This window comes from Humulus lupulus, chromosome 9 (assembly GCF_963169125.1).
Source record: "Humulus lupulus chromosome 9, drHumLupu1.1, whole genome shotgun sequence".
Taxonomy (NCBI): domain Eukaryota; kingdom Viridiplantae; phylum Streptophyta; class Magnoliopsida; order Rosales; family Cannabaceae; genus Humulus; species Humulus lupulus.
This window is the reverse complement of record NC_084801.1, coordinates 111,677,480-111,700,050: the sequence shown is the minus strand read 5'-3', so window position 1 is coordinate 111,700,050 and position 22,571 is coordinate 111,677,480. Positions and strand designations below refer to the sequence as shown.

General features: G+C 40.0%; 1 protein-coding gene across 1 annotated transcript; it reads right to left on the bottom strand.

Moving 5' to 3' along the window:
* Positions 1–21,335: 21,335 nt before the first annotated feature.
* LOC133799940 (uncharacterized) lies at positions 21,336–21,857 on the bottom strand. Its single transcript, XM_062237928.1, has one exon. It carries the CDS (start codon positions 21,855–21,857, stop codon positions 21,336–21,338), a length of 522 nt encoding a protein of 173 aa, XP_062093912.1.
* Positions 21,858–22,571: the final 714 nt, after the last annotated feature.

The following is a 22,571-nucleotide window of genomic DNA, read 5'->3' as shown; positions in this document are numbered from 1 at the left end:
CAGATGAAAATGCTACAATTCGAATTGAAGTCCTAGAAGGACGATCTTCTAATGAGTCTAAAGCACGCTTGAAGCGTGGTAGACCAGTCGGTTCCAAAGATAAGAATCCTCAAAAAAGAAAAGGAGAAAATAATGAGTAGGGTCCTAATGAAGAGGTTGATAATTTCGAGGGAGATATTGACATAAACAATCACAAATCTCTTGAAGAGATTCAGGTACCTACAAATATTAAAAGTAATGAGATCTCAATTAATTATGTTAATACAGGAAAAGAATGGGACCGACTTGAAGTAGTTGTCGACAATATTTTTGCTTATAATGTAGCGCTAGAAATTGTAAAATGAAAATGAGAATCTTGAACCTAAATCTGTTAAAGAGTGTGAAAATAGAAAAGATTAGCCAAATTGGAAAGAAGCAATTCAATCAGAATTGAATTCACTTGCTAAACGAAAAGTATTTGGACCTGTAGTCCAAACACTTGAAAGTGTAAAACATTTTGGATACTAATGGGTGTTTGTGCAAAAAAGAAATGAGAAAAATGAAGTTGTAAGATACAAAGCACGACTTATAGCACAAGGCTTTTCTCAAAGAGCAGGTATTGATTATGAATAGACATATTCTTCTGTGGTGGATGCAATTACATTGAAATATTTGATTAGCCTTGCTGTTCATGAAAATCTTGATATGCATTTAATGGATGTAATCACAACCTATTTGTATGGATCACTAGATAGTGATATTTACATGGGAGTCCCTAAAGGATTCAAGATGCCTGATGCATATAATTCAAGTCATCATGAAATGTACTCAATTAAACTACAAAGATCATTGTATGGACTAAAACAATATGGGCGCATTTGGTACAATCGACTTAGTGAATATTTGTTAAAAGAAGGTTATCAAAATGATCCTATTTGCCCCTGTGTTTCATAAAAAGATCAGGTTTTGAGTTTGCTATCATAGGTGTATATGTTGATGAATTAAATATTATTGGAACTCTTGAAAAACTTTCAAAAGCTATAGAATATCTAAAGAAAGAGTTTGAGATGAGAGATCTTGGAAAAATAAAAAAAATTCTTGGTTTACAAATAGAGCATTTAAAGTGTGGAATTTTTATTCATCAATCAACATATGTCAGAAAAATTTTGAAATGATTTTATATGGACAAATCAAACTCATTGAGTAGTCCAATGGTGGTTAGATCACTTGATGTGAAAAGGATCCCTTCCGACCCAGAGAAGAACATGAAGAGCTCCTTGGTCCTGAAGTGTCATATCTTAGTGCAATAGGGGCCTTAATGTATCTTGCTAACTGCATAAGACCTTATATAGCATTTTTTGTAAATTTGTTAGCAAGATATAGCTCTGCTCCAATGTATAGACATTGGAAAGGGATTAAGCATATACTACGCTATCTTCAGGGTACTATTGATAAAGGGTTATTCTATTCAAATAAATGTGGGTCACAACTAGATGGTTATGTAGACATAGGATATTTATCTGATCCACATAAAGCTAGATCTCAAACAGGTTATTTGTTCACATGTGGTGACACTGCAATATCTTGGTGTTCAACAAAGAAAAATCTAGCAGCTGCTTCTTCAAATCAAGTTGAAATACTTGCAATTCATCAGGCAAGTCGAGAATGTGTATGGTTGAGATCAATAACACAACATATCTGGGTAACATGTGGGTTAACACCCAATAAAGAAGTACCAACAGTTCTGTCACGGCCAAATAAAGGAATAAAGGTTCTCCAGACATAGGCTTAGATAATACTGGGGGCTCGGCTAGATGCATTTTTAGGTCGAGGAATGCATGTTCGCACTCCTCTGTCCATTCAAATTTTTTGTTTCCCCTGAGCAAGTTGTAGAATGGCAAGCACTTGTCAGTTGATTTTTAAATGAAATGATTCAAAGCTACCACATTTCCAGTCATGCTTTGAACTTCTTTACGCGACCTAGGCAAGGGCATTTCTAACAATGATCTGACTTTATCAGGATTCGGCTCTATTTCCCTCGTGTTGATTATAAATCCCATAAATTTTCCAGATGCCATCCGAAAGTGAACTTCTGAGAATTCAACTTCATGTCATACCTCCTTAATATCCCAAAACATTCTTCTAGACTAGACACATGGTTATCGGCAGTCTATGATTTAACAAGCATATCATCAACATACACTTCCATACTTCTCTCGATCTGATTAGCGAACATCTTGTTGACCAAGCGTTGATATGTTGCTCCAGCATTTTTTAGCCCGAAGGGCATAACTTTATAACAATATACGTTATTTGGGGTCATGAAGCTAGTGTGTTCCTGGTCGCAGGATTCATCGCGATCTGGTTATATCCTGAATACACATCCATGAAGGATATGAGATCGTGACCTGTCGTTATCAACTGGTCAATCCTTGGTAGTGGGAAACAATCTTTGGGACAAGCTTTGTTCAAATTGGAGAAGTCGATGTAGGTCCTCCATTTCCCATTTGGCTTTGGGACCAGCACGGGATTGGCGACCTAGATCGGGTATTTTGCTTCACTGATAAACCCACACTTTAATAGTCGAGCTGCTTCTTCCTCAAGAGCTTCAGCTCGGACTGTTCCCAAGCATCTCCTTTTTTTGGGATTTTACAGGCACGTTCTTGTCCAAATTTAAAGTGTGCATGATTACACTCGGGCTTATTCCCACCATATCTTCATGTGACCAAGCGAAAACGTCCAGATTCTCTTGTAAGAAATTGACCAGCTCCTTCTTCCTTTTATCATCTAGATTCTTCCCAACCTTTACGACTCTTGAAGCTTCTTTTGGGTCAATGTTTACTTCCTCGAGCTCCTCTATAGCTTGGAGTTCTGACCTGCCTTCGCCTATCTGTGGGTCAATGTCATCGCATTGGGCGACATTACTGTCCTCTTCTTGTTGAGGTTCTTCCATCCTGCAAGTAACTTCTACTTCCTGGGACTCCTCACCTCCAGCATTTATGACCATAGCTTGCTGCCCGGGTTGTGATTTTACTTTCATAGAAATGATATAGCATTCTCTAGCAGCGAGTTGATCACCTCTGACGATGCATATTCCCGCAGCTGGGGGGAATTTTATTGCTAGGTGGCGGATAAAGGTTATGGCTTCAAATGCCATCAGCGCAGGTCGGACCAAAATTGCATTGTATGCAGCCAGACAGTCGATTACCACGAACACAAGTATCTTGGAAACATTTTGTGAGTCCTCTCCCAATGTTACCACTAATTTGATTGTCCTAGTGGTTGTTGACCCTTCACCAGAAAACCCATACAGATTCATTGAGGTCGCCTTCAAACCAGTTACAGACAACCCCATTTTTTCAAAGGTGGACCTGAAAAGTAGATTCACAGAACTTTCGTTATCTACTAGTGTCCTCCGGACCCTTCGGTTGGCGAGCTGAACGGTTATGACCAATGGATCGTTATGTGGGAACTGGACGTGGCTAGCATCCTCTTTTGAGAAAATGATTGGTTGCTTTTCCAAATGCCGTTGTTTTGGCAACCGCTGTTCCAAGACAAACTCCACTCCGTTATGGGACTTCAGCTCGTTGATGTACCTCTTCTGGGCCCTGCTGCTCATGCCTGCCAAATGAGGTCCTCCAGATATGGTGGTTATATCTCCCCATACTATTGGAGGAGGGTCGACCTGACTTGCTTAAGCTCTGGTTTGACTTATTGGAGCTTCGGGGAATGATTAAGGGTTTGGTCCAACAGGCTGCTTAGGGACCACCCGATTTCGGGCGTACTGGGCCAAAGGTCCTGCTCTAATGAGAGTTTCGATCTCATCCTTCAGATGTCGACAGTCATTAGTGTTATGAATGATGTCATTATGGAATTGGAAAAACTTTGAAGAATCTCTCTTCGCCCTCTGGTTCTTCAACGGCTCTGGCTTCTTCCACGGAAGGTGAGCAGAATTTGATAGGAAGATGTGCTCCCTAGTGTCCATTAGGTCGGTATAAGTAGCGTAAACATGTTTGAATCTCTCCCCAGACTTATTTTTCTTTTTTCCACTCTGGTCTCCCTCACCATTTCCCTTCCTTTTGTTATTCACACCTTGGTTATTCTGGATAACTGTTTGAGCCGTAGCTGCAACTTCCATTACCGCTCCAACGGGCTGGATAAGGGTCTGGCTGGTTCCCACGATGGAAGCTCGCACCTCTTCTAGGCTAATCCATTCTTGAGCTGGGGCCAAGAATTCATCCACACTCTTAACTCCTTTCCGTTGGAGTTCTTTCCACAGGTCGCCCCAAATGACGATTCCTGTCCTCAGTGCCATGAGCTTAGAGGTGTCATCATCATCTCTAGCTCGTGCAATGACATTGGAAAACCTACTTAGATATGCCTTCAATGTCTCACTAGGTTGTTTCTTTGCATTGGCCAGTGAATCGGTATCAACCCGAGCTGCCTGTGAAGCTCGAAATGCTTTTTTGAAATCAGAAGAAAACTTCTTCCATGAGCTTATGGAATGCTTCTTATATTGCTTAAACCACTGCCTGGCTTGCCCGACCAGAGTTGCAGGGAATAAAATACACCTTAGATCGAGTCCGACATTATGGGTCATCATCATGGTGTTAAACATTCCAAGGTGGTTTTATGGATCTCCATCTCCATCAAATTTTGACAAGTGTGGCATTCTAAAGCATACCGGATATGTGGTCGCCGAAATATTTGGAGCGAAAGGCTCGAGCTCATCCTCTGAGTTGCAATCATCTTTGTCTTTTCTAGATAAAAGACTCTTCATTTGCTCTTCCATCAGAGCTAGCCTCTTGAGGGCTTGGTCTTTGGTCCCTAAGTTATCTGGGGGCTGTTCAACAGCTCCCATCCTATCGTATGTGTTTGATGGGTTATTTTCCTTCCAAGCTCGAGCTTGGTTTTGTGGGGCATTCCCATTATCATGTACTATGGACGAACCCCCTTCTTGTCAAGTATAACTAACATCTTTATTTTGAGATGGATTCCTTCTCTGGGAATTCAAACGATCGCGCAGATCTAGTTGTGGATTGTACCGAGGGCTTTGTGCTTAACTCAACTGATTTCTCATATCTCCCTCGAACCTACCACTACGACAAATTTAAGTCCAATAACTTCCATTTGCAAAGCTTACAGCTCGAGGTTGGGGCCGAGGATCTGAATTTTCAACACGTGTCCATGGGATGTAGGCATTGGCAGATGGAGGAGGATTTCTCCTACTGTCTCCATAAGCTGGAATGTTCCGTGTAGGACGAGGTGGCTTCATATGTCTTATAGGTGACAAGGGATGCCTTATTGGCGAGGCATTCCTTGTTCCATCAGGGCGAACTAGATTAGCCCACCTCTGTTCTACCCATTGTCTCTGGCTCTCTGCGCCTGACAATCTGATCTCGACGTAGGAGGGTTTGCTGGAACATTTTGTCTCTGTGAGCCCATCCTAGCCCCTCCTCGTGGATCGCCATAGGTATTCCTAGGGACCTGTGAAAGAGGCACCAAACTTGGGGTTGCGATTCTAACCGACCGACTAACATGCTGATGGCCCCTATGAGGGCCACTGAGTTGAGCATTCTAGCGATCTCGCCCTGTAGGTACAGACTTGGGGTGGAAATTCTGACTGATCGAATTTGTTTAGATGGATTACACCTGTGGTACTTGTGAGACCCACTTTGCCTCTTTCTGACATTAACGTTGGTTGCAAGAGGGGGTAACCGAGCCAAAACCTCTTCAATCTGCCTGTTTGCCTTAGCAAGATGGCTTCTCAATTGCATGTTTTCAAATTCGACGGCAGTTAGGTAGTCTGGATTTGGATTTGGTGGCAATGACACCGAACTCCCAGTGTCGCGATGACCCACCAGTTGTTTTCCCGAACAATGCTGAATCATAAGGCCATGTTCATTCGGAACAGCGGTATGATGGGCCTCCTGCCCACCAGGCCGTTCTATCTCATTATCGTGCATTGAACTAGTGAGCACCATGATGAGAATCGACTAGGATTTTGATGAAGCACTAATTTTCTCTCAAGGAAAGCATCAAACTGTTGATGCGGTTTTTTGCCAACAGTGTATTAAGAAATAATAGGGAAGATTAGTGCTTAGTAAACCATAATGAAAAATAAAATGAATTCACTCAAGAACACCGAACTTTTACATGGTTCAGTGGTTAAAATCCACCTTGTAACACCCTAAGTTGCGAATAAGGTTTAGGACCTTGATTAGCGTACCTGGAGGGCAATAAGTGAATTAATATGATAATATGTGAATTTAAATGAATATGTGATTAGAATGCATGTTTAGGTGGTATAAATATGCATGTGAGCACCATTTGCATGATAGGGGTAAATTGGTAATTTTAGCCCCGTTGAGGGCATAAATGTGATAATTATGTTATGTGATTTGTACCACGTGGGTGTGGTGATATTAATGAGATGCACGTGCCGAGACGGCCCTAGCGAGCTAGATAACTCAAAAGTCACAACAGGATCTAATACCCGGCTCGGGAGGAGCCTAGGGGTATTTTGGGGATTTTGTAATTGGGTTCTTGTGAGTTAGTGATAACTGGTAAATTGGTAACTCATGTAACCGTTAGTAACTGCTGAGAGTAACAAGTTTGGTTAAAAGAAGTGGTAGAATGGTAAGGAAGTAGGAATGACAAAAAGGGCCTTGAGGTTTAGTTGGAATGGGAAATGGATGGAAGGGTAAAGTGGTCATTAGGCAAGGATTTGGATTATATCAGCTGAAGGAGAAGGGAATACGTATTACACTTAGTTATATTTTAGTTTATGCTGAATTTGGAAGAAAGAGCTAGAAAGAAAGGGGAAAAAAGAAGAAGGAAGCTGAATTTGAGCCCTAGGAGCAGAATTGAGAGATTTGAAGTAACCAAGATCAAGTTTAGCCCAAAATTGTTCTGAGGTAAGAACTGCTTTTGTTTTATTGAGTTGTAAGTTTGATTTTAGAAGGAAGAATGGAAATTCAAGGATAGTTATGGCTGGTTTTGTGGGAATTCAACTTGCGGGATTATAAGGCTTGACTTGGAGCTGGAAGCAAGGAAGCTAAAGGTTGGATTCTTCATTCAAGGTAAGGATTCTGTGTAATTGTAAAGTTTATTTCTGTTATGAATTAGGGAATTTGAAGTGTGGTTTGGGTTTGGGTTTAAGCTTTTAACTTTCTGGTTTGAATTACTAAGGCATGAAACTCAAGAGTGGATTTTTGGGTGTGATTGAGTAATTGAGCTAGGTTATGATGTTTATAGGTTGTTGAAGGGTCTATTTGGGGTTTTGAATTGGTTTTGGGGCTTAGGTGTGAGTTTGGGATGATTTGGGAGTGTTTTGGCTCGGGGAAATGCAGGGGAAAAACCCAGATTTTGGGTTCGCGAAGGTGCGCCGCGGCCCTGTTCTTGGGCGCCGCAGCGCGAGGCTGTTTCTGGGCAGGGGAGGCATTCTGACTTGCTGGGCGCCGCGGTGCTAGGCTATTTTCAGAGCATGAGAATTTGCAATTTTGAGCTTTTGCTCCAGGGGTTCGGGGGATGTTTCCGATGAATGGTTTTAGGAATTTGGGAATTCCAAGAGTATGGGATTGGTCCCGAGAAGTGGTTTTGGATTGATTAGTGATAAAGGATGTTTCATATGTGTTGTGACTAGGTCTTAGGAGAGGCTCGGGGTACAGGTCCGTGCTCGCGGCTTTGGGGCATCGGAAGCTCGGGATACAGGTAAGAAAACTGTAGCACCCGTAGAGCAGGGCTTGGGCCCATAGTTTTGTTGTAGGACGCGGCCCTAGATTGTATTATTGCTAGGATGTAGCATTACATGAACGATTATGTGTTTGATTGTTATTTGAGTATGCTAAATGTGGAAATAGCAGAATGAACGGCGAAGGGCCGGGAACGGCGAAGGCCGAGAACAGCAGTGGGGTCGGAGATACCACTTAGCACATGGAGTGCTCGTGGCTAGGGTGAGACCCCAATGGATACATGGGATATCCTTACGGTGTAGATCGAGATCCCAGGCTTTGGTAACGCTTCTGGGACGGCATGGCCGTGTATGTGTTAGATTATATGGACTATCTGACTAGATTTGAGATATCTGTTGTAATGACTGTATATTATGCATATATTATGTACTGTTGAGTTTTCTTGTTGGGCTTCGGCTCACGGGTGCTCTGTGTTGCAAGTAAGGGCAAAGAGAAAGTCAACCAGCCGTGAGTACGGAGAGTGTGGGGGCAGCGCGTACATGTTTGGCCTGCCCGACTGCTTTGGTTAGGGATATTTTTGAGGAATGGATGTAAAAACCCTAGTTTTGATGGTTAATTACTTATAAACTTGTTTTGAGTTGTAAATATTTTATAAACTAAATTAAGGGATCCCGAATGTTAAACTCTTGAGCTTTTAATGAAATAGAGTACTTTTTAAAGATTACAGCCTGGACTTTCACCTAGTCACACTTTTGTTTTGAAAACCTCGTTTAGAAGTTGATTGCACATTTTAACCTCACTTAGTAACAGCTCTAAGGTAGTAGGGCGTTACACACCTAGTCCACGAAGTAAAAATTATTGTTGTTTTTTTCTCTATTTTGGAAAAGTTTTGGTATTACAAAATAATGGTCTCCTTTCTTGTCCAATATTCCCAGTATTTATAAGGGAATTTCATGGACAGGTTTGGGTAACCGCGTGAGTCAATCACGCATTTACATAATTATTACATTTAATACAAATAATTCTCATTTATACTGGGATATGATTTGATCATAAAGTAAATGTACTCCTAGTATCTAAGATATTAAATATGACAACCTGGTCATAAATAAACATATAACGGAATCCCGAGTCTACAGGGATCCTTGAGTAGGCAATATACTAGAATTACCACGAGCTGGATATCTCCACCAAGCTCATGATTCGATAGCTACTTTAACATTCTGAGCTCGCACTTCATAGCCATTGCATCCTTAGTTCAGGATAAACTCAGGACGCCTAACTCCACGTATGACCACGTGAAACTCGAGTTGTCCACATGGATAAAACCAGATATCATTCTCGGTTATTTCTCCGTATACTAATTTTCCAGCTGTACCTGAGCTGAGTGAATGAACTCGAGCTAAAATTAGGATATAACATTTGCCCCCCAGGCTCCTGCTTGTGTATGATGTCGTCACTTTCTGACCTACACAGTAAGGGCTTTTAGACTTCTGTTACATAAAACCACGTCTGCCCACTACTTGAGTACTGGACACGTGTGTACCGCAATTGGCATCTGTTCGGGTTTCGAGGACTGCAATAATTGTCTTGTCACCTTTTTTTCGCTATTTGGTCTATTTAATCTTGGCCCTTGGATCTTGATCTAACCCAACTGGACGGCTCAAATTAATTGCCACAGTTTACGTATAAATAAGATGGCCAAATTTCAAACCGCACCACCTTTGCATTTAAAAATTTTCCTTTTTCTGAACTTCCAAAACTTCCCTTCTTTCCCAGAATCCCCAAAACCGTTCATCGTGCCCATTCATTCAAAAGCTTTCCAGGAGATTCCCATTGTTGACTCTACATCTTACCGTCGACAAACACACTTCCTATAAGTATCTCATTCTTTGGTTTGAAGAGTTGTTTTTTTTTTTTTCTCTTTTTTTTATCCAATGGAACTTCTGTTCTTCTCCATGCTCATCCGCAACACTCAATGTAGTTGCTGTTAGGCTATTTCTAAATGTTCTTAGGGAATAGGCTTTGACTTAGGTTCAACGGGTGAGTCCAAATATGTCTTAGAAATAAGACGCTCATAAAACTGGGAAATTTCTGGGTAGATCTAGGTAACTCTAATGGTGAATCGATTTAAAGAATACACATTCGGGGTAAAGGAAATGAAGGGTTTTTAGGTTTAGAACTAGATAGCTTAGAGGTTACATTTTCTTGTGTGGTTTTGCACTAATCTGCCTCCCAAGGAAAGTAGTGGTCAGACATTTCTGACACGCGGATCCTTAAATATCAGGGGTTTGTTAGGAAACCGAGGCGTGTAGCTTAGGATATCACGTGGCATCATGCGATGGGGATGAGGGTAACCTTAGCTCGTATAACAAAAGTAAACAGTTTCCCCCCTCGTATTCTCGCATCATAGTTTTAGATCCTCTTAGGTCTCCTACTAACTAGGTCATTCTGTCGTTAGGCGGTCTGATGGCTCCTCAAAAGAAGAACGCCCCAAAGAAGAATGCCTCGAGCTTGTCCTCTCAACAGAAGAACAAGGGGAAGCAGATCGGCCCAGAATCTCCCATCCCGCACTTCGATCCGGTGGTGGAGAGGGAGATCATGGTTGATTCCAATGCATACTTCGAAGCTAAGCGTATCATTTCAAAGATCACGATCCAGGGGAGAGTAAATAAGATTATGTTAAACCACAACATAGAGGTCGGAGCTGGAACTCTCCTCGTCCGACCTGCATTCAAAAGGGAACGGAGCTGTTCCCTTCTCCAAGATGACTTTGCGGCTTGGAGTGATGAACACCTGAAGGCTGGAGTCTTTCTTTCCCTAGACCAGTACTTCATGGATTTCTTGAATTATGTGAAGCTGGCTCCATTTCAACTCCCCCCAAATTCATATAGACTTTTGGCGGGGCTGAAGTACTTGTTCCTGAAACACAAGTGAGAGGTCCCCACTCCAGCAGACATTCTGTATTTCTTCTGCCTCAAGTGAAGCCCCGACCAGAGGGGACGTAGTGATGGATTCTACTACCTCACGCAATTCCTTAACTTGGCCTCCGTCATCGAGATTCCTAGCCATCCAAACAACTACAAAGACTTGTTCTTTATATCGAATGGATTCTGAACTGCGAAGATCGATACTTTAACCGACCTTGTAAATCTTCCATCATTGTGAATTCAACTTGTGAAATTTTATTCCTTTTAAGATATCTTTTTACATGTCTTGATTGAATATGTTTCTCGTGCAGCCATATTTGCGAGGACGGAAAAGTCTGTGACCCTTGGGGACCAGTATGAGAAGTTGTCCAGACTTCCCCCTAATGAAAAGGACTATCGCCAGGTCATGAATGACGTCATGATGTTGGCCTGCCAGTTGATCGGTGAAGGTCAAACACTAGCCTTGAACACCCCGGGCTACCTTTCCGGCGATCCTCGAGCTCCCATCCTCTCAAGAGGCCTTGCCGGCCATTGAGGACGAGGAGGATGAAAAGGACGAGGTGCCTCTAGTGAGAAAAAGGCAGGCTCCCGATGATGTCCAGGAACCCGATCTAGAAGGAGTTGCATCAGGGGCAGCAGCCGGCCCCTCCGACCAAGGTAACCCATACCCCTTTAGGGAATTAGATAGGGTTGTTGCCGATTTTAGATTAGTTCATTATAATCCAAATCAGCTCATCCACCATCATCCTTACAACTCTGACCTAAATGTAACTCAGCTCCAGTGCGTAGACCACCTAGTGGTACCCCACGACAGTAGTTATCCTAAAGGCACAATCATAGTTGATAACACCTTAAACTTTAGATCTGCCATTTTTGAGGAATATGGGACCAATCGTAGGACCTGGCCTTCTCTTCTCCAGGGGGCATTTGCCCCTGGATTTATACATTATGTAGATGAATCTAGCCTCGAGGAAGGACCTGGGCTTGAGCCCCTTATGATCCCAGAAATATTAACTATTCCCCTTCTCCTCCATTAGTTCCAAGGTCGGAGGTCATGCCTATCCCTATCAAAACACTCGAGCTGGTGATAATAGACTTCTCCCCCAGCCCAGAGGGTAAGATCTTTGTTTTCTTTCTTTCTTTATAAATGCTTTTTGAAACATTATTTTTGTGAACTAACTCCTTTTGTTCTATTTAGGCAAAGAGATGGGACAGCCAGGAGCTCCCAACCTCCGAACTGCTTTCCAAGCTAAGAAAGCAGGGCCGGGCCCCGTCGTGAAGAGGCTCAGGGTGGCAAAGAAGACCACCCCTACAACGGGGAACACTTCAAAGTCCCTTACCAAGAATAAGGACATGGACTCGACTTAGGAGCCAGCTTCGGTGGCTAATGTTGTCGTTGGGTCGCTCCCTCCTTCCCCACCTCGATTCATGCCTCCCCCACCCCCCCCCCCCCCACAGTCTGAATACCGGTTGACCCTCAAGACTTGGAGAATATTCCTGAAACCTTTCAGGGTATCGTTTATGAGACCGCGACCCATATGGTGGGTCATGCTTATAAAGCCAGCTTGAGGGATCTGGACCATCGAGGAACGTAGCCCCGAGAACGTTCTCGAATCCGCCATAGGGATAAATCTCACCATGAGTTCTCTTTCCTTGGTGAATTTTTTTTTTTACTGACTAGGTGTATATCTCTGACTTGTTTTGTTATTTTGTAGGCTGCCATGGCTCAGTACCACGGCATAGCTCGTGCTAGGGCCAAAAATGAGGAGCTCCAAGCCGAGTTGAATGCTTCCAAAACCATCCTGACCACTGCTCAAGAAGGTGAGCAGGTTGCCAAAGCTTCTTTGATAGCTGCTTAAAAGAAGGAGCATGATGCCAAAGCTGCTCTCGCCACGTCCCAAGAAACCGAGCAGGCTGCAAAGACTGCACTGTCTACCTCCCAAGCTCAAACTACACAACTTTAGGCCGAGATTGTTGAGGTTAGAGCAAAACTACTCGAGGCTGAAGTCACAGCCAAAGAAAAAAAGGCGGTGTCATCATCGGCCATGGAGGAGATGTTGTACCATTGATGGGCCTTCAACCCAGATGGGAACTTCTCTTTCATGGAACCCGTGTTGTGGGATCTGTACCTTGAAAAATTCAAGGCTCGGCTCTTGCAAGAACGTCAGAGACTGGCGATGCATCTGGAATGGCGGAGGAAGATGGCGAGGAGGTCACATCTTCGAGGCGAGTTGATGGAGCCCACTAATCTCCTTTGTATTTGTTTTTGTTTGTAACTATTTAATAGTTTTTTTATATTAAACAATTGCCTTCGGGCTCAGCTTGAGGTTTTTTCTCCTTGGCATAATTTGCTTGCTTTATTTCGATATATTTCCATCTTTTGATCCTCTTATCTTTCCTTTATTATCTCTCATGCTTGTGAATCCTTGGACTTGTAAATTCGAGATTTTAAGAATTAATTTTTAGATCGAGATAGATTTTATCGAGCTTGGTTATATCAAAGTTTTTGTTTTGTTATTTGTACCATACCTGTCAAGAATCAGGCCTCGAACTTGGTTATATCCAGGGTTTTTAATGTTTTAAACTGAGTTCGCGTTAGGTTGATTGAAACTCGAGCTTTAAGAAGTCGTTGAATAATCAATTTTTCCAAACTTCTAAGTTTCGGACCTGGTTACGTCTAGGATTTTAAATGATTTTAAATTTAGTTCGTACTGGATTTATTGAAAATTCGAACTTTAAAAAGTCATTGAATAATCAAATTTTCCAAGCTTCTAAATTTCAGACCTGGTTACGTCCAGGATTTTAAATGAGTTTAAACTTAGTTCGTGCTAGGTTTATTGAACATTCGAGCTTTAAAAAGTCATTGAATATTCAATTTTTCCAAGCTTCTAAGTTTCCTAATCTTATCAAGCAGGCTTAATTTTTCCAACCTCGAGTTATGTGCCCCCCCAAGTAACCAGAAAGTAGAAACTTTCTTGGTTGCTTTTACAAACATTAGAACACGAACTAATAAAATCTTAAAAAGAAAAATATTTAATAATCCATCTATTATTTAATCAAATGACTTTTATAAATAAGCCCTACATTGATGGTGGTACTACTGATAATATTTTTTCAAATGTAGAGCATTCCAGGTCCGCGGGACTATTTCCCCAAAAGCCAAGCTATCTTGAAAGTTCCTTCATGCAAAACCTCAACGACCTCATATGGTCCTCTCAGTTCAGGCCTAATACACCGTCCTTGGGATCCTTATTCACCAAAAAGACCCTTCGGAGAACCAGGTCGCCCAGTCCAAATCTACGCCTCTAAACTTTAGAATTAAAATAGCGAGTGATTTTTTGTTGATAATGGGCGAGCTGTAACTGCGATTCTTCTCATTTTTCTTCAATCAGGTCGAGAGATGCGTTAAGTAGTTCATCATTCTATTCCTGGCCAAATGTCCTTTGCCTGTGGGTGGCTACCTTGGCTTCGACTGGAAGCACGACCTCGCTTCCAAAAGTTAAGGAAAAAGGAGTATGTCCCATTGAGGTTTTGTGAGAAGTTCAGTAGGCCCAAAGTACTGCGGGAGCTGTTTGGGTCATAATCGTTTGTCTTCGTCTAACCTCTTCTTCAAGCTCACCTTTAGGGTTTTGTTCACAGCCTCGACCTGCCCGTTGGCCTGCAGATATGCTACTGAGGAGACACTCTTAGTAATGTCGTATTTTTCACAAAAGTCAGTGAAGAGATCACTATCGAACTGTGTCCCATTTTCTAACACATTCTTGTTAGGGATCCTAAACCAACATATAATACTCTTCACCACAAAGTCTAGGACTCTCTTTGAAGTGATGGTTGCTAGAGGTTCGACTTCTACCCACTTCGTGAAATAGTCGATCGCCACCACCGCGTAACGAACTCCTCCCTTTCCCATAGGTAGGGGCCCTATTAGGGGATGAGATCATTGCTAGCTCGACTGGAGCAGCTCGGGAAACTATGGCAAAACGCTAGCATTTGTCGCACTTCTGAACATACGAGATTGAGTCTCTTGTTAAAGTGGGCCAAAAATTTCCCTGCTTCAGTATTTTCAGTGCTAGGTTTTTCCTCCCAACATGATCTCCACGAAAGCCTTCGCACACTTCTTGTAAAATGGTTTTAGCTTCCTCAAGCAGAACACATCGTAGGAGAGGCAATGAATGATCGCGTCGGTACAAGGTCCCATCCACTATTACATATCGCGAAGCTTGGTAAAGTATTTTTCTTGCGTCCTTTCTGTCATCAGGTAGCCTTTCTGTTGTGAGGTATTCCATTATGGGAGTCATCCAGGTCGGTCTTGTGTCGATCACGCATTTACATAATTATTACATTTAATACAAATAATTCTCATTTATATTGGGATATGATTTGATCACAAAGTAAATGTACTCCTAATATCTAGGATATTAAATATGACAGTCTTGTCATAAAAAAGGTATAGGGGATCCCAAGTCTCCTGGGATCCTTGAGTATGAAATATACTAGGATTACCACGAGCTAGATATCTCCTCCAAGCTCGTGCTTCGACAGCTACTTTAACATTCTGAGCTCGCGCTTCATAGCCATTGCATCCATAGTTCGGGATAAACTCAGGACGCCTAACACCACGTATGACCACGTGAAACTCGAGTTGTCCACGTGGATAAAAACAGATATCATTCTTGGCTATTTCTCCATATATTAATTTGCCAGCTGTACCCGAGTTGAGTGAATGAACTTGAGCTAAAATTAGGTACAACAAAGAGCGTCAAAATGACGGGGAGTGAATACACACTGCACTCTTTTTCCCTTGGCCGAGTTTTTGTCTCACTGGGTTTTTCTGGCAAGGTTTTTAATGAGGCAATTTTCATGGACATCCAAGGGGGAGTGTTATAAATATTATATATATGGATGTCCATAATAATGAAGAATCACTAGGTTACCCAAAGTAAAATATCAGCATTAATTCTTGGTTGTATTCAAAGTAGTTACCAAATTTCCTTATGACATATTTATCTGTATAAATATGAGTCAATTCCCCATTAAAATGAGACACAAGAGTTTCACTCTATTTACATATCTTTCTATTACTTTGTATTTCTTTTCATTATACTTTATATTTCAACATTCTTAATAGTTTTATAACAATTATTTAGTTATCTTAACAATTTTTTATTTTGATTTTTCTTTTGGAAATGATTCTTATTTTTAATATATAAAATCATTGTTGTATTAGTTTTGAAAGAAAAAAAAATAAGAATTATAAATAAATTTTCATATAAAAAAAATCTTCTTTTATTAAATATATAATTACTAATTTAATTAATTAACAATTAATATTAAAAAGATAGGCAATTATTTGAATGACTCGTTTTTATAGATAAAAAAACACTAATTTTTAATTAATAGCTATTTAGTGTTGTAAATTATTAGTAATTTTTTATGAATATATTAAAATAAATACAAATTTAATTAGTACTTGATAAAAAAAAATTGTATCGGGTCATGCAACAGTTTGAAAAAAAATGTCGTCTCTTGTTAAAAGTAAACAGGTGATGACAATTGCAATATAATTGTCGTCTCATGTAAGTTTTAATTTGCATGGCACGACAATTCGAGAGAATCTGTTGTGTCGTGTATAATTTTAACACGAGATGGTTCTACCCCAAAAGTTGTCTCATGTGTGTTGTCTAAATACAGCTTTGTAGTAGTGAGTAATAGTAATGGGATGAGAAGTTTGAAACTCAGGGCTTTGACGTGAGGTTACGAGGAAGATGAAGGGGATAGATTGGTTGAAGAAGAAAATCCCCACATTTGATTTTAGGTTTTGTTAAGTCTGATTTAGTTTAGTTTTTAAATTGATTTTTTTATTTAATTTGTTAAACTAAGTTTAATTAACAAAATAAATTAAGTTAATTAAGAAATTAAATTACTTAAAACAATTTAAGAAGTTTAAATGTGTTTTTAAATTATTTTAATAAAAATATATTTTCAAAATTAATTAATAAGATTTTAATTATTTTTTAATTAAATTAATTAAATTTTAAATAAATAATTATTTATTTAAAATGTGGTCCAGTGGAATATGGCCATGTGTCCCCTAAGTGGCATTTAACTGGCTTAGTTGACATTTAAGAGCTGAAAGGGTCCGACTGCAACGAACCATTGACACATGGAAGTTTTGCCGTCAAAAATTTTATTTGGGGGTTTGTTGTAACTTTTGCAAAAAGAACAAAGGTTTCGCTGCAAATATCCCTAAATAATAAAAATCATAAAAAAAATATATAGCTGAAGTTTCAATTTCCCAAAAGAATATTAATCTTAACAGACATAATACTCAGTAGTAGGCTCCTTCTCCTTGCTGCTATAAATTAAATACAGATGTTGTAATCTCTCTGGAGTAGTGGTACGCGATTATTATGGTAAAATTATTGCTGGCCTGTTTATCCCCAAGGTTGGAGGTTTTCCATCTATTGTCATGGATACTTGTGCTTTGCGTCTAGCTTTATTATGGTATTCAACAGTTTCTTTGCCTATTCATTATATTGAGCTGATGTTAAAGTTGTGATTGATAAAATAGTTAGTTCTGATTGTGATCTTAACAAGTTTCAGAATCGTGAAGTGAAGAAACAAGAATCTGTTTATTGCAAGATTGTTGAAGAGAAAATTACCGAGAACAATTACAAAGAATGCCTTTTATATAAGAGGCTAAACCTATTCTATGCTTCGGTTAAGGCTAAACCGAATAACTAATATAACAACTTAACTAACCAAAAAACTAATTATACAACAAACTATTCTCCTAACTCTAATAAAGTAAAAAATAAATAAAAAACTGAAACAGAACAGAATAAGGCCCCTTAATACCCCCTCCTCAAGATGGAGTGTATATATTGTAGACACTCATCTTGGTAATATGGGATTGAAGAATAGGAGAAGTCAGTGGTTTTGTGAAAGCATCGGCCAACTGCAGTGAGCTGGGGACATGAGCAAGTCGGATTGTGGAGTTGTTGATTTTGTCTCGGACAAAATGGCAATCAAGCTCTATGTGTTTGGTGCGCTCATGGAAGGTAGGGTTATTGGCAATGTGAATTGCGGATTGGTTGTCACAGTAGATAAATGAAGGAGATGTTTGTGGAACATGAAGATCAAGTAGGAGATATCGAATCCAAGTTATTTCGCTTGTAGTGGCAGCCAAAGCTCTATATTCTGCTTCGGCCGAGCTCTTGGAAATTGTTGGCTGTTTCTTGGTGCGCCAAGAAATGAGAGAATCTCCTATAAAAATGTAGAAACCAGTTACTGAACGACGAGTAATAGGACATGATGCCCAATCTGAATCCGAGAAACCCCTTAACTGTAAGCTGGAAAGTGATGAAAAAAGTAAGCCTTGGCCAGGATTTCCTTTGAGATACCGAAGTAAGTGGTGCACTGCCTGTAAATGATTAGTCCGAGGGGATGCCATGTGTTGGGTCAAGGTGTTGACAGCAAAGGTAATTTCCGGTCGTGAGTGTGTTAAGTACAGTAAGCATCCAATAAGCTGTCTATATGCAGAGGGGTTGTCAAGAAGTTGGTTGGTGTCATCGTGCAGCTTGACTTTAGGATCCATAGGCATTTTGCTGGGCTTGCTGCCGAGGAAGGCAGTATCCTCCAAGAGTTCCAAGGTGTATTTTCGTTGGGAGAGAAAAATCCCAGCTTTTGACCGAGCAATTTCAAAGCCTAGAAAATACTTAAGAGTGCCAAGTGCTTTGAGCTTGAACTGGTTGTGCAGGGATGATTGAAGTGCGTGTAAGATGGATAAATTAGGCCCTGTTATTATTATGTCGTCGACATAAACAAGCAGAGCTATGTAAGTATCATCTGCTCCTCTTGTAAACAGAGTGTTGTCCGCTTGAGATTGTTGAAAACCTTCCTTTAAAAGAGCATCTGACAACTTTTTGTACCACTGCCGTGAGGACTGTTTTAAGCCATATATCGATTTTTGTAGTTTACAAACCAGATTAGAATCTGCAATAAAGGATGTAGGTATTGTTAGTCCTTTTGGTATGGTCATGTAAACCTCCTCATTGAGGTCACCATTCAAAAAAGTGTTATTAACATCAATTTGTAAAGTATGCCAATTCTTAATGGAAGATATAGCTAATAATAATTTAAAAGTAACCATTTTAGCTACGGGGGAAAAGGTGTCAAAGAAATCAAGCCCTTCTTGTTGCGTATACCCTTGAGCAATAAGACGGGCTTTGTACCGTTCAATGGATCCATCACTGTTATGTTTGATCTTGTACACCCAACGGCATCCTATGGCATGTTTTTTGGGTGGTAAAGAGACAAGAGTCCAAGTGTTATTAACAGTGAGAGCTTGGAGTTCAGCTTGCATTGCATTGGTCCATTCTTGTTTTTGTATGGCTTGCTTGTATGTCTGAGGTTCCTTTTGAGCAGAAACTGCAAAGACAAATTCTTTGTGAGTGTTTGAGATATTAGAGTAAGAAATAACTTTATCTAATGAGTGAGGAGTTGAGGAAAGATCCTGTAATGTTGAATAGCATTCAAAGTCACACAGGTGACTCGGGGGTCTTGGAATTCTGGCAGATCGTCTTGGGGCAATGATAGACGATTCATGTTGTTCAGGAGCTATGTCAGAATCAGATCCTTGCCCATTATTTCGTTGTTGTGTAGAATCTGGAACCTGTGAATGAGTATGAGGAGGACAAGGAGTGTCTAAAGTATAATCATTGACAGGTGTGTTAGTAACAAAATGGTTAGGAATGACAACATTAAAAAAAGGATCTACTGTGCTACACTCAGTATTCAAATTGTGGAATGGAAAAATTGTTTCATGAAATACCACATTTCTGGAGTTGAAAAATTGGTGAGTGTTCAGATCATAAAGTCGATATCCTTTGATTCCTTTGGGGAATCCCATTAGAACACAAGCTCTTGCTCGAGGTGAAAACTTGGACCTGTTAACAGTTAATGTAGAGGCAAAAGCAAGACAACCGAAAGATCTCAAATGATCATACTCAGGCAGTTTATTAAAGAGCAGTTCATAAGATGATTTGTTATTTAGAATCGGTGAGGGTATACTATTAATTAAGTAAACAGCAGTCAAAATGCATTCAGACCAAAATTTGATAGGGACTTTAGATTGAAAGAAAAGTGCTCGAGCTACATTTAGTAAATGTTGATGTTTTCTCTCAGCTACAGCGTTTTGTTGTGGCATTTCCACACAAGAAAAATCATGCAAGATACCCTTTTCAGCAAATAAATTTTTGAACACCAATTCTGGTGCATTATCAGATCTAAACCGTTTAAAAACACAGCCAAATTGAGTCTGTATATAGGCCAGAAACTGTGGTATAATATGAAGAACATCAGATTTGTTTTGCATCAAATAAATCCAGGTAAAACGTGAATGGTCATCAACAAGTGTTAAAAAATATTTGTGATTACAGTGGGAAGTAACTTGATATGGACCCCAAACATCACAATGCATAAGATCAAAAATATGTTCAGAAAATGATGTATTATTTGGAAAGGGAAGTTTCCTTTGCTTAGCTAAAGGACACACATAACAGGTAGAATTATGTAAAGGAGAGTTTTTACAATTCAAAGTATCTCTAAGTATATTGAGACGTTTGGAGGAAGGGTGTCCCAGCCTTGTGTGCCATGTGTCAACAGTAACATTGCCTACTTGAGGAGGATCGGGTGTGGTATCCAGGATATACAAATCTTTGACATTTTTTCCTTTGCCAATCATCCTCTTGCTGGCATTGTCCTGCATAGTAAATATATTAGAATTAAAAATGACAGAAATAGAAGCCTTTTGAGTTAGATAGCTCACCGATATTATGTTATATTTGAAATTAGGAGCATAAAGCACATCAGTTAGAACAATGTTACTGTCAATGATGACAGTTCCAACTTTATGCACAGAAACATGTTCATTATTTGGTAAGAGAAGCTTAGTTGGAGTTATCTTACATAGTGATTGAAACATGTTGATGTTAGAGCATATATGGCGAGTAGCTCCGGAGTCAACAATCCAGGAACTAGAAATTGGAAAATTTGAAAAATGCGACATAATGATACCTCCGTTATTTGTCGAAGTGGTAGGTTCTGTAGGAGGCATGCCAGAATTTTGAGAAGCAAGAAGGTAAAGGAGTTGTTGATACTGAGTTGTTGTCAGTTGAGGGAGAGTGGCATGACTATCTTCTGTAATGCAGAGCCCTTCATCACTGGATTGAACTTGATTAGCAGAGATATCTTTGGATTTATTGTTCTTATTATAACCAGGAGGGTAGCCGTGGATCTTGAAACACCTCTCAACTGTATGTCCCAAAACATTACAGTGAGTACAAAAAGGGCGATTTCTTTTTGGAAAATGGTTTCAGTGTGGCTGAGTGTCATTTTTCTGATTGTTGAGTCTATCTCCTTGGAAGGCAAAAGCCATAGTCTGGTTAGAATCAGTACTGAAAGAGGATGAACTTCTTTGATTTTCTTCCTGGGTGACAAGGTGAAAAACACGGCTTATGTCTGGTAGAGGGTCCATAAGCAATATGCTCCCACGAATCTGTGAATACGAATTTGACAGCCCCATAAGAAAAGAGATGATGTATTCCATATTGTGATGATCTTGAAGCCTTTTGACTCCTCCACATGTGCATCCATTACACGTACAAGAAGGCCTGTAAATGTTTAACTCTTCCCAGATTGTTTTCAGCTTAGTAAAATACAGACTTATGGATTAGGAATCTTGTTTAAGATTCATCAGATCTTTCTTGAGGTTAAAAATGTAAGGACCATTTCTTTGATGAAAACGTGTTTTTAGATCATTCCAAATTGCAGATGCAGATTCATCATAAAGAATGCTTGAAGAAATCTCTTTTGAAACCGAATTCAAAATCCATGAAATCACTATATTGTTATTTCGCAGCCAAGCATTATCAAGAGGCAAATCAGAGATTGAGGGTTTAGAGATAGAATCGTCCAGAAATCCTAGCTTGTTCTCGACCGATATAGCTAGCCGCATTGCCCTACTCCAAGTGACGTAGTTGTCTTGCCCAGTGAGGAGTTGAGATACAAGAGTATTTCCTGGGTTGTCGCCATAATGCAGGTAATAAGGATTCGCAGGATCTTCGATTGGGCTTCTTGATGCAAGAACCTGCATGTGGTGATCGGTTCTAGCAGAGGAGCTTTGCTGTTCTTCAATGGTGGTCGGAATCGATGCGGGAGTGGAGGTTTGGCGTTCTTGTTCGTCTGAAGACATTGAGATTTTCCAGAAAAAAAAAAGGAACAAAGATACGAGAAAAACTAGAATCACTAGTCGGATCAAAGTGAAGTGCGGAAAAGGAAAAATGCGCAACCGTGTCGGAGATAATGAAGGCCGGTCGGAGAGGAAACCAGAATCAATCAGGAAAGCTCAACTTTCCTGCTCTGATACCATAACAAGTTTCAGAATCGTGAAGTGAAGAAACAAGAATCTATTTATTGCAAGATTGTTGAAGAGAAAATTACCGAGAACAATTACAAAGAATGCCTTTTATATAAGAGGCTAAACCTATTCTATGCTTCGGTTAAGGCTAAACCGAATAACTAATATAACAACTTAACTAACCAAAAAACTAATTATACAACAAACTATTCTCCTAACTCTAATAAAGTAAAAAATAAATAAAAAACTGAAACAGAACAGAATAAGGCCCCTTAATAGATCTCTCTCCTCTTGGAGACTTTGTAAAAGATATTCAAGGTTTGTTATCTTGGTTTCCCTAATGTCACCATTTCTCATGTAATTTGTGAAGCGAGTTCTTTAGCTCATTCGTTGGCTAAGGTGGCTTTAGGATTAGATAATTGAACTTGGTATGGAATGGTTGTGTTCCATACTTTATCACTTGTACAATCTTGTACTTAATGCTTAATCTTTAATGGGTTTTTTTTTCAAAAATTAATAATAAAATTATTAAAATAAAATGGGAAACTT